At 48.3% G+C, this 13,002-nt stretch overlaps 1 protein-coding gene across 1 annotated transcript in view; it reads right to left on the bottom strand.

Annotated features, from left to right (window-relative positions):
* Positions 1-245: 245 nt before the first annotated feature.
* The window catches only part of UBE3C (ubiquitin protein ligase E3C), a gene marked incomplete at both ends in the record, with an annotated part of 88,400 nt that continues 75,643 nt past the window's right edge, over positions 246-13,002 (bottom strand). The window contains 2 exons of the mRNA XM_080701010.1: positions 246-416; positions 8,768-8,898. Of these exons, the coding sequence (XP_080557136.1) occupies positions 246-416; positions 8,768-8,898 (302 nt within the window). The remainder of the gene's footprint in view (positions 417-8,767; positions 8,899-13,002) is intronic.

The raw sequence follows: 13,002 nt of genomic DNA, 5'->3' as shown, positions 1-13,002 counted from the left end.
CCGTCTAAAACTGTGCTCTCCTTGGCGAAATGACTAAGTCAGCCACATGGCACAAAACTATCGTTATTTAAATTATCTGAAAAGCAATGTCCATCTAAGTAAGTGACTGTGTTAGAATAAAAATCAGCTAAAAAACGGAGGGAGAAAGGAACGGCAGGAGGAGCTGGGGAGAGCCAGGCCAGCCTGCGCACGCGGGGCCGGGAGGCGAGATGCTCGGTCAGGTGGGCCCACCGGCCCGGCCCAGCTCAGCTCAGCTCGAAGCCAGCAGCACACTCGATGGCGTAGAGCAGCTTGCTTCGCAGCAAAGCCTCGTCGTAGAACTCCGGCAGCTTCAGCAGATTCATGCAGGTGCTGGCCGTGGGCAGCCTCTCGAGGTCCGAGCCGCCGTTGTGGATGCAAAACGCAGGGTACAGCTCCTGGAAGACAGCGAGCGCGCAGACACGTCACACCCAGCCTGGCCCACTTGCCAACACCGAGGCCGGGGCTCTGCACTGCATGTGGGCCTGCACTGTGCTCACGGATAGGGCCTCTGGATGTGTCCTCTGCTCTTTATTTACTATGGTACTGGGGATGGAACCCAGGGGCCTTTTACCTCTAGACTACACCCATAGACCGATTGTTTTAATTTTTTTTTTTTTTTACTTGGAAACGGGATATCACTAAGTTGCCGAGAGCCTCAGTAAGTTGCTGAGGCTGGCTTTAACCTGTGATCCTCCTGCCTCAGTCTCCCAAGTACTGGGATTACAAGTGTGCACCATCACATCTGGCTTCCTCTGGTCTTTGAAAGATCAGTTAACAATGTAAAAAGTACAAGCCGGGCGTGGTGGCGCACGCTTGTAATCCCAGCATTTGGGAGGCTGAGACCGGAGGATTGCGGTTCGTGGACAGCCTCAGCTACTTAGTGAGGCCCTTTGCAACTCAGTGAGACCCTGTTTCAAAATAAAGAAAAAATAAGGCAAGGGGTGTAGCTCGGAGGTCAAATGCTGCTGGGTTCCATCCCCAGACACCCACACCCACACACACACAAAAAATAAAACCAATACTACAATATTGGTCATTATACAGCTACTATTATGTAACTACCTGTTAAAAAATATAACTTAAGCTGGGTGTGGTGGCGCACACTTGTAATCCCTGCGCTTGGGAGGCTGAGACAGGAGGATCACACAGATTCGAAGCCAGCCTCAGCTACTTAGTGATAAAGTATAAAATAGGTCTGGGAGTATAGCCCAGAGGTAGAAAGCCTCTGGGTTCCATCTTGGTACCACAAAAAAAAAAAAAACACAACACACACACACACACACACACACACACACACACACAACTTAAGGCCAGACATGGTGGCACATGCTTGTAATCTCAGCATTTGGGAGGCTGAGACAGGAGGATCACGGTTTGCAGCCAGCTTCAACTACTTAGTGAGGCCCTCTGCAAGTCAGTGAGACCCTTTTTCAAAATAAAGAATAAAAAATTAGGGCTGGGAGTGCAGCAGAGAGGTAGAATGCCCCTGGGTTCCAACCCCAGTACCTCAACACACACACACACACACACACACACACACACACACACACACACACACACACACAAAATGAATAGAGCTGGGGGGGTAGCTCAGAGGTAGAGTGCCCTGGGTTCAATTCCCAGGACCAAAAAAACAAACAAACAAACAACAAAAAAAAAAACACAACTACCTTCAAGCTACACTTTTAGCCCTTCTAAATGTTTTTGTTCTTTTTTTGATTTTCAATACTGGATGGAACCCAGGGACACTCTACCTCGACCTCTGAGCCACACCCCTGCTCTATTTTTTATTCTTTACTTTGAAATAGGGTCTCACTGAGTTGCAGAGGGCCTCACTAAGCAGCTGAGGCTGGCTGTGAACTGCGATCCTCCTGTCTCAGCCTCCCGAATGCTGGGATTAAGAGTGCTCCACCAACTGGCTCTTTTGTTGTCTATTATTATTATTTTTTTTGTTAGGATGATGAAAATACTCCATATTTTACTTTGAGTGTGTTGTCTATTATTATTATTTGTGTGTGTGTGTGTGTGTGCGCGCGCGTGCGTGACTGTAGATGGAACCCAAGCCATTGTATCTCTGAGCTATCCACCTATCCCTATTTTTTAGTCCTTTTATTTTTTGAAACAGGGTCCCACTGAGTTGCAGGCTGTTCAGGAACTCGAGATCCTCCAGTCTCTGCCTCCCAAAGGCTGAGATTACAAGCGTGCGCCACTATGTGGCCCCCAGCCTGACTTTTTATTCTTTAGTTTGAAACAGTCTCGCTAAGTTGCGGAGGGCCTCACTGAGTAGATGAGGCTGGCCGCAGACCTGTGATCCTCTTGTCTCAGCCTCCCAAATGCTGGGATTACAGGTATGCACTACTGCGCCAGGCTTTTTGTTGTCTTTTTCAAACAGGGTCTTGCTAGGCTACTCAAAGTCTCACTACTTGCTGGCTGTTCTTGAACCTGTGATTCTCCTATCTCAGTCTCCCAAGTCCTGGGAGTGCAAGCATGTGTCACTATGCCCAGCTAAAATAAAACTCATAAAGCCCTCAAACTTATAAAAGAGACTAAATATAAAGTCAAAGAAATAAAACTTTGTTAGGCCAGGTGTGGTTGCACATGCTTGTAATCCCAGTCCTTGGTAGGCTGAGAAAGGAGGATCGCAGGTTTGAAGACAGCCTCAGCAACATGGGAGACTCTCGACAACCTAGGGAGACCATTTCAAGATAAAAATAGAAAGGGTTGGGTGTGGCTGAAAAGGTGGGGTGCCCCTGGGTGAAATCCCCAGTATGACACACTATATACTTATATATTTTTTCCATTACGTCGGAGAAGAGAAATAGTTTTACGAAGACTGAAAATGTTCAGATGAATTTGAAGACGCACGGCAGTGAGACTGGAGTGAAGACGTGGAGGGCTGGAGCAGCGCAGGGCAGAGTGCCTGGAGCCCGTGTGCTGCTCCCCCTTCCCCGACCTGCACAGATAACGAGCAGCCTGAGGTACGTCCAACAGCTTCCAGGACAGGAGCCTTCGGACACTGCGAACCTGCTCACTGTACACAGAGGTTTCAAATGCATTCATCTTCCGGAGCAAACTGCTCCTCAGGGCACCGACCCCGCTCAAGAGAAAGCTCAGGTCCTCACCGTGGGTCCTCGCTCGGATGTGAATGCTGTGTAGGCATGCTCTCTTTTTGTGTGTGATACTTGGATCAAGGTGCGTTCTATCTCTGAGCTATACCCCGGCCTTATCCACCACAGGGCTCACAAGCCTGTCTCAGAGCAGCACCAGTGAGGCTTGTCAACCCACACTTGCAACCCCAGCACTTGGGAGGCTGAGACAGGAGGATCACAGGTGTGGCCAGCCACAGCTACTTAGTGAGGCTCTCTGAAACCTAGTGAGACTCTAATGTTTAAATAAAGAATAAAATATAGGGCTGGTAAGCCGGGCGTGGTGTGGCACGCTTGCAATACCAGCATTGGAGAAGCTGAGACAGGAGGATTGTAGTTTGTAGACAGCCTCAGCTACTTACTGAGGCCCTTCACAACTCAGTGAGACCCTGTTTCAAAATAAAGAATAAAAAATAGGGCTAAGGGTTCCATCCCCAGTACTGAAGAAAAAAAAAAAATAGGGCTGGGGATATAGTTCAGAGGTAGAATACCCCTACAACCCCAGTACAATCCCAGCATTCGGGAGACTGGAGGATTGCGGTTCGCAGATAGCCACAGCTACTTAGCGAGGCCCTTCGCAACTCAGTGAGACCTGTTTTGAAAATAAAAAGACTAAAAAAATAGGGCTGAGGGTGTAGCTCAGAGGAACAATGCCCCTGGGTTCTATTCCCAGTACCGCCAAAAAAAAAAAAAAAAAAAAAAAAAAAAAAAAAAAAAAAAAAAGGCATGGTCGCGAATACTTATAATGCCAGAATCCGGGAGGCTGAGACAGGAGAATCATGGTTTGGTTTGTGGACAGTCTCAGCTACATTAGTGAGGTCCTTTGCAACTAAGTGAGACCTTGTTTCAAAATAAAGAATGAAAAATGGGTGTGATGGCACATGCTTGTAATCCAAGCATTTGGGAGGCTGAGACCCACAGCCTCAGCTACTTAGTGAGGCCCTCCGCAACTATTTTGAAATAGTGAGACCCTATTTCAAAATAAAGAATAAAAAATAGCACAGGGGGTGTAGCTTGGAGGTCAAATGTCCCTGGGGTCCTATTCCCAGACCAGAAAAACAAACAAACAAACAAACAAACAAACAAACAACAAAAAAGAAGAATGAAGAACAGAGCTGAAGGTGTAGCTTGGAGGTCAAATGCCCCTGGGTTCTATCTTCAGTACCACACACACACACACACACACACACACACACACACACACACAAAAAAAAAAAAAAAAAAAAAATCAGGCTGGGTGTGTAACTTGGAGGTAATAAGTCTCTGGGTTCAATCCCCAGGACCCGTCTCCCAAAAAAGAGCAGCAATGAATGGCAGGGCCCACGCGTCGCCCTGCAGGTGCACAGGGCAAAGGTCCACCTGGCAGCTAAGCTCCGGTTCGCAGCAGGGTCCTTACATGTGAATGTGACCGGTGGCTAGTACAGGACAGCTTCTAGAACAGAAAAGACACACCTAGACCCCACAGAACCTCCATCAACTCCGAGATATATGGAGAAGCAACCCAGTTCCTACATTAATAAGATTACAAGGGGTAACAGGCAGGTGGGACTTACAGCTGCATCAAAAAACAAAGTTAATTTTTTCTTTTTGGCACTGGGGATGGGAGCAGCGCAGGGCTTTGCGCATGCGGGAAAGTGCTCTCCTGCGGAGGGCCACCTGGAGCCGGGCCTCCAGCTGCGCTCCTGGCTGTTTCCCGGGGCGGCCGTGTGCACCCTTGCCTTCTCGAGAGCTCTGTGCTGCTGCATCACAGGACCAGTGAAGGTGCAAGCATGCCACGCTCTACACCCACAGCTGCAAACACTCCCGAGACTAGCAGCGCCCACTGAGCATCAGGATCGTGACTCGGGCAGCACACTCCAGAAACGGCCTCCTCCGACGCACAGATGGTGGCAACATCTTCCCCTTACACACAAGCACCATAGGTACCTGCCACACCTCTGACAGGCGTGACCTAGCCGGGCACGGTGGCGCATGCTTGAAATCCCAGTACTTGGGGAGCTGAGACAGGAGGACCACAGTTCTGCGGCCAACCTCAGGAGGTAGTGAGATGCGTCAATCTAGCAAGACCCCGACTAAAACATGAACATAAAGTAGAAAGGGCTGGAGGTGTAGCTAGGAGGTAGAATGCCCTTGGGTGCCATTTCCAGTATGATAAAAAATAAAAAGGGTTGGGGGCAGAACTTGGACATAGAATGCCCCCAGGAAAACAAAACCCAGTAAGATGAAAACAAAACCAAACAAACAAACAAAAACGAAAGGAAAGCATCACATTTTGAAAAAGCTCAGGGTCCCTGAGGGCAGGCGGAGGTGCTGGCAGTTACTGAGCGGGTGGGAGCTTGAGCTGTGTGGCAGTGAATGCCACATTTTAGTGTTTCTGGCATAATGCTAATTGAATTTTCTACTTGGAACCTTAAAAGTGAAAACATGAAGTTCTCTGTTGAAACCAGAGTCAAGGGCACCATTCTGTGCGTTATTAAGTACAGTACAACGGGAATTTACATTAATTCAGAGCAAGAAAAGTCATCCATTTATTATATGGCCTGATGGGAACTTAACAATTCTGTTCAGCCCTTTAATGCGCTTTCTGTCTGTAACAATCACATTTATTAAACATATTAAACTTTAATTTGCTTGGCAGCCCACGCTGAGCAGCTCAGTGCTTCTAGTCTGTGGACAGCCCCTGCGGCATGCTGCGCCCGACAGACCAAGGGGAAGGAGCGCTTCTTTTTCTGTGTGTGGGGGACTGAGCCCAGGGGCATTCTACCTCAGCCCTCCCCTTTTTTTGCAGGTCTGGGGATGGAACCAAGGGCCATTCTACCTCCAACCTACACCCCCAGCCCTATTTTTTATTCTTTATTTTGAAACAGGGTCTCACTGAGTTGCAGAGGGCCTAAGGAGCTGAGGCTGTCCGCGAACCTGGATCTTCCTTCCTAGCCTCCTAAATGCTGGGATTACAAGCATGCATCACCATGCCTGGCCCCTGCCCTATTATTTTATTCTGTATTTTCTTGAAAACAAGGCCTAAGTAGCAAAGGGCCTCACTAAGTAGCTGAGGCTGTCTGCAAACTGCCATCCTCCGGTCTCAGCCTCTGGAATGCTGGGATTACACAACCACAGCCAGCTTACCTCAGCCCATTTTATTTTTTATTTTGAACCAGTCTTGCTAGGCTCCTGAGGCTGGCCATGAACCTATGGTCCTCTGTCTCAGCCTTCCAAGTATTCAGAATGCAGGAGTATGCCAACATGGCTGGCTGGGAAGGAATATTTCTAACCAACATCTATCACAACGGGTGTGAAAACACTGATTACGGAGAACTCTTAGTTCAGACCCACATGTGAGACCACTGAAAAAGCAGGAAAGGGGAAGGCTATGTCTTGGCTTCAAAACGGCACTTTAGCTGGGTGTGGTGGCGCACGCTTATAATCCTAGCACTTGGGAGGCTGAGACAGGAGGACTGCACAGGTTCAAAGCCAGCCCCAGCTATTTAGTGAGGCTCCCAGCAACTTTGTGAACCCTTATTTCTAAATAAGATATAAAATCGGTCTGGGATTCAGGTGTGGTGACGCATTCTTGTAATCCCAGCATTCGGGAGGCTGAGACAGGAGGATCGAGGTTTGCAGACAGCCTCAGCTACTTAGTGAGGCTCTGTGCAACTGAGACCCTGTTTCAAATTAAAGAATAAGAAAATAGGGCTGGGGGTGTAGTTCAGAGGTAGAATGTCCCTGGGGGTTCCATCCCCAATAGCTTGTTAAAAAAAAAAAAAAAAAAAAAGTCTGGGAGTACAGCCTGAAAGTAGAGGCCCTGAGTCCTGAGTGCAGGGGAACAGCTCTGCATTTGCCGGGTGCCCGGGTCGTGAGAAGGCCTGTGGCCCGCGCTTCCCAGAATGGAAATCTGGGGTCAGATGGGTCAGGTCCTCAGGCACTGCTCTGGAAATCATCTGCTTGGTTTGAAAGCAGGTACGTTTGTAAAAATTACACGTTAAGTTTGAAACATTTTTTTTTTTTGGGTACTAAGTATTGAATCCAAGGGCATTCTACCTCTGAGCTATACCCCCAGCCCTAATTTTTTATTCTTCCTTCCTTCCTTTCTTTCTTTATTTATTTAATTGGTGGTACTGGGGGTTGAACACAGGGGCTTTTCTAACTCCGTGCTATACTCCCAGACCTATTTTATACTTTATTTGAAAACAGGGTCTCACTAAGTTGCCAGGAGCCTCACTAAGTAGCTGAGGCTGGCTTTTTTATTTTTTTATTTTTTATTTTTTGGTGGTACCGGGGTTCCTGGAAGCCCTTCTACCTCCGGGTTACACTCCCAGACCTATTTTTTACATTTTTATTTGGAAACAGGGTATCCTAAGCCAGCGCGCGCGGCTGGCTTCGAACCTGCGCGATCCTCCTGTCTCTGCCTACCAAGCACGGGGATTACAAGCGTGCGCCACCATGCCCGGCATGAGGCTGGCTTTGAACCTGTGCCATACTCCAGTCTCAGTCTCCCAAGGGCTGAGATTACAAGCATGCGCCACCACTCCCGGCTTATTCGTTATTTTGAAACAGGGCTTCTCTAAGTAGCTGAGGCTGGCCAAGAACCTGTGATCCCCCAGTCTTAGCCTTCCAAGTACTGGGATTACAAGCATGCGTTACCATGCCCAGCTCTGGTACTGTTTTAAAAGGGATACTAGAAACCTTAGCAGTATGGTGATACTTATAAAAATTACCGAGTGGCATTAAAATCTTTTTTTTTTTTTTTTTTTTTTGAGATACAGGGGATGGAACCCAGGAGCACTGGACCTCTGAGCTACACCTCCAGCCAGCCCTATTTTTTATTCTTTATTTGGAAACCGGGTCTCACTGAGTTGCAGAGGGCCTCACTAAGTAGCTGAGGCTGTCCTGGAACTGCGATCCTCCGGTCTTAGCCTCCCGAATGCTGGGATTACAAGTATGCGCCACCATGCCTGGCTGGCATTAAAATCTTTAACACAAATGCTGGACACAGTGGCACACAACTGTAATCCCAGTACTTTGAGAGGCAGAGATAAAAGGAGTGCAGGTTTAAGACCATCCGTGGCAACTTAGCAAGTTCCTATTTAAAAAAACAAAACAAAACAAAAAGCCAGGCATGTGGTGCCCTCTTGTAATCGCAGCATTCGGGAGGCTGAGACCGGAGGATCGTGGTTCACAGACAGCATCAGTCACTTAGTGAGGCCCTCTGCAACTCAGTGAGACCGTTTCAAAATAAAAAATAAAAAATGGAGGTGGGGGTGTAGCGCAGAGGTAGAATGCCCCTGGGTTCCATCCCCAGTACCTCAAAACAACAACAACAAAAAAGAATTCCCCTGGGCTCCATCTGTAGTATCATAAAAGATAAATTTCTTTGCTTCCACCTATACGTAGTAGAACAACATTCCCAGATGGTGTTTCCCTGAGGTGGAGAAGGAGCAGCTGGCGATGCAGACAGCTCATCTGCAAGCTCAGTGCACGTCGTCAGACAGACAGGTCGGTCCTGTGGGCACGACGCCAAAGCAACAAGGAAAGCCACTGCTGGGTGCACGGGTGCCACGCCGTGCGCACACCAGCCCAAGAACGGGGTGTCAAGCTGGTACCTTGAACCCCAAGAGCGGGGGCCGAGAGCAGCTGGTCACAAACTTGAGCAGCTTGCATTTCTCTTCATCTGTGAAACCTTCTACGACTCTCCAGAAGATTTTAATGACAGGATGGTCAGCAGAATAGCCTCCTGTGACAAAGGGAAGAAACGTCTCATGAAAAGTCAGACAGCCCATAGCAGGGTGCTTTCCTTCCCTTCAGCAGAACCCAGGGCCTCTGGCATGCTAGGCAAGGACTTCTGAATTATAATCCCAGGTCTTTGGATTGTTGTGTGTGTGTGTGTGTGTGTGTGTGTGTGTGTGTGTGTGTGTGTGTAACCAGAGATTGAGGCCTCACTACTTGCTGAGGCTGCCTCGAACCTGCGATCCTGTCTCAGCCTTCCAAGTACTGGGATTACAAGCACACGCCACCATGCCCGGTGTGGCTTGGCCTTTTGATTTATTTAGTTTTTAATTTTTTGCGGTACTGAGGATGGAACCCAGGGGTATACTATCTCTGAGCTACACCCCCAGACCTATTTTTATTCTTTATTTTGAAACAGGATCTCACCGAGTTGCAAAGAGCCTCACAAAGTAGCTGAGGCTGGCTGCAAACCCGGATCCTGTCTCACCCTCCCAAATGCTGGGATTAAAAGCATGTGCCACCATGCCTGACTTGGCCTTTTGATTGTGATAAGCTTCCTAGGCTGGCCTCAAACTTGTGATCCTCCTGCCTCAGCCTCCAGAGTTGTGGGATCACAGTGTGCTCTAAGCAGGATGCTCTCAAAGGCACCAGAGCAACAAACTTTAGCAGAGGTTCACAGGACACCTGTAATCCCAGTGCTCAGGAGGCTGAGACAGGAGGATCGCAGTTCCCAGCCAGCCTCTGCCACTTTTAACGAGGCCCGCTGCAACTTAGACCCTGTTTCAAAACAAAATATAAAATATGGCTAGGTGTGTAGTTCAGAGATAGAATGCCCCTGGGTTCAATTCCCAGCCCCCCACCCCACAAAAAGCCCTTGTCCCTAATTCTTTGGAGACAAGGGCAAAGCAGGAGAGATGTGAATGTCAAGGGTCAAAGGAGCCCAGAGCAGAACAGGGACGTGTGGTCGCGGTGCAGTCCCGCAGGGGTCCACCTCCCGAGGATGATGCTGGCTACAGATCAACGCCATGGCTGAGCAGGCCGAGTGAGCAGCGCCTCGCACGTGGCTCCCACTGCCTGCAACCCTGCGGTTGCTATTTCCCGATGTTAAACTCCGGGATAGTCTACCTCTGACACCACCTGCCCTATTTTATTTATTTTGCAATACTGGGGATGGAACCCAGGGGCATTCTACCTCTGAGCTACACCTCCAGCCCTATTCGTTGTTTGGAAACAGGGTCTCACTGAATTGCAAATGGCCTCATTAAGTAGCTGAGGTGTCTGCACCATGATCCTCCTGTCTCAACCTCCTGAACGAATGCTGGGATTACAAGCATGAGCCACCAAGCCCAGCCTCAGCCCGATTTTTTGTTCTTTACTTTTTTTTTTTCCGATGGTACTGGGGGTGGAACCCAGAGGCTTTCTACCTCCGGGCTATACTCCCCGACCTATTTTCTATTTTATTTGGAAACAGGTTCTCACTAAGTTGCTGAGAGCCTCACCAAGTAGCTGAGGCTAGCTTCGAACCTGTGCGATCCTCCTGTCTCAGCCTCCCAAGCGCGGGGATTACAAGCGTGCGCCACCACGCCCGGCCACGTTCTTTACTTTTAAAATAGGGCCTCACTGAGTTGCAAATGGCCTAAGTAGCTGAGGCTCCCCAGGAACCTCGATCCTCCTGTCTCAGCCTCCCAAATGCTGGGATTATAGGCTTGTGCCACCACGTCCAGCTGGAATTGTTATTTTTCATAGAGTCAGCCACTATCTGGCCTCCATGATCTTAGTGTCTGTTAATTTTATCTTCTCTATGGTAGTAAGGTATAGACCATGGCTAAGGACCAACCCTGCACGTGGCTAGATCACCATTCTAAAATATAGTATCTGAAGCTGGTGTGGTGGCGCACGCTTGTAATCCCTGCGCTTGGGAGGCTTAGACAGGAGGATCGCACAGGTTCGAAGCTAGCCTCAGCTACCCAGTGAGGCTCTCAGCAATTTAGTGAGATCCTGTTTTCAAATAAAGTATAAAATAGGTCTGGGAGTATAGCCCCGAGGTAGAAAGCCTCTGGGTTCCAACCCCAGCATCACACACACACACAAATAATAAATATAAATAAAATAAAATAAAATAAAATATAGTATATGAGCCAGGCATGGTGGCGCACGCTTGTAATCCCAGCATTTGGGAGGCTGAGACAGAAGGATTGTAGTTTGCGGCTCAGCTAGTTAGTGAGGCCCTTTGCAACTCAGTGAGACCCTGTTTCAAATTCAAAATAAAAAATAAAAAAATACATCCGTGGGTGTCACTTGGAGGTAGAATGCCCCGGGGTTCCCTCCCAAGTACCTTAAAAAAAAAAAATCTCAGCTGGGCGTGGTGGCGCATACTTGTAATCCCAGCATTCGGGAGGCTGAGACCAGAGGATCGTGGTTCACAGACAGCATCAGCTACTTAGTGAGGCCCTCTGCAACTCAGTGAGACCCTGTTTCAAAATAAAAAATAAAAAATGGAGGTGGGGGTGTAGCTCAGAGGTAGAATGCCCCTGGATTCCATCCCCAGTACCATAAAAAAAAAAAAAAGGAAAATGCAGTATCTGTTACTTATAGCTTTAATCTCGTTAAGTGCTTCCTAAAACTGAAATAATCGCTATATATTGTTCCCTCATTGTTAAACAGACTACAGGAATAACATCAATAAAACACCTTAAGTGCATTAATTGGCACCAGAATGAACATGGTAATATTTCAAACTATTTACGGGAATGGCAAAGAGCATCAGGTGTCAGCTTTCAGTGCGGGCGGCCGTGCACGCGGCCCATGTCAGGCAAAGGCAAGTGGGCTGGTTTCCATTTCTTAAGCTATGACTCGAGTAGGGACACTGTGACCTCAGGAGTTACCGCCTCCACGGAAGACTGGAGCTCAAACTTTCACAAACTACAGAAGCGAAAGACCTGTGCCGACACGCAGATACACGCATACTGGACGGCGAGGGTCCCGGCAGCATCAGGCTGCCTGGGAGCGCGCTCCTGCCTCAGACACGGCTCACTTCCACACCTAGGGCGACCAGCAAATGCTGTCTGTGTACATGGGCTGGGTTTTGCGGGGCTGGGGTGGACCCAGGGGCGTTCGACCTCCGAGTGACACTCCCAGCCCTATTTTTTTTTTTTTTTGCGGGTTTGGGAATGGAACCCAGGGGCATTTGCCCTCTGAGCTACACCCCCTGCCCTATTTTTTATTCTTTATTTTATTTTTTGGTGGTACTGGGGGTGGAACCCAGAGGCTTTCTACCTCCGGGCTATACTCCCAGACCTATTTTCTATTTTATTTAGAAACAGGGTCTCACTAAGTTGCTGAGAGCCTCACTCAGTAGCTGAGGTTGGCTTCGAACCTGCGCGATCCTCCTGTCTCAGCCTCCCAAGCGCGGGGATTACAAGCGTGTGCTACCATGCCCGGCTTTATTCTTTATTTTGAAACCGGGTCTCACTGTGCAGAGGGCCTAAGTAGCTAATGCTGTCTGCGAACCACAATCCTCCAGGTCTCAGCCTCCCAAATGCTGGGATTACAAGAGTGTGCCACCATGCCCGGCTTCAGCCCTATTTTTTATTCTTTATTTTGAAACCGGGTCTCACTAAGTTGCAGAGGGCCTCACTATGTAGCTGAGGCTGTCCACGAACTGTGATCCTCTGGTCTTAGCTTCCCGAATGCTGGGATTACAAGCGTGCGCCACCACGCCCGGCTAAATATGCTTTTAGATGGCTCACACACAGAAGCATTCAACAGAACACAGGGAACCACTTAGGATTTTTCTTTTTTTATTGTGATAAAATATATAACCTAAGAATTACTATTTAACCCATGTTTAAGCATATGATTTAGTGGTTTTTTACTTTTTTGTGGTTCTGGGGATGGAATCCAGGGGCCTTCTACTTCCAGGCTACACTCTCAGACCTATTTTATATTTGATTTGGAAACAGGGTCTCACTAACTTGCTGAGAGTAGCTAAGGTTGGTTTCGAAACTGCTCAATCCTCCTGTCTCAGCTTCCCAAACTAGTGGGATTACAAGTGTGCATCACCACGCCCGGCAATTTAGTAGTTTTAACGAACAGAAATTTGTTACCACTA

The sequence above is a fragment of the Muscardinus avellanarius genome, assembly GCF_963383645.1.
Source record: "Muscardinus avellanarius genome assembly, chromosome: 9".
Lineage (NCBI taxonomy): Eukaryota > Metazoa > Chordata > Mammalia > Rodentia > Gliridae > Muscardinus > Muscardinus avellanarius.
The sequence above is the reverse complement of the archived record's forward strand: the minus strand, read 5'-3'. Positions and strand labels throughout refer to the sequence as shown.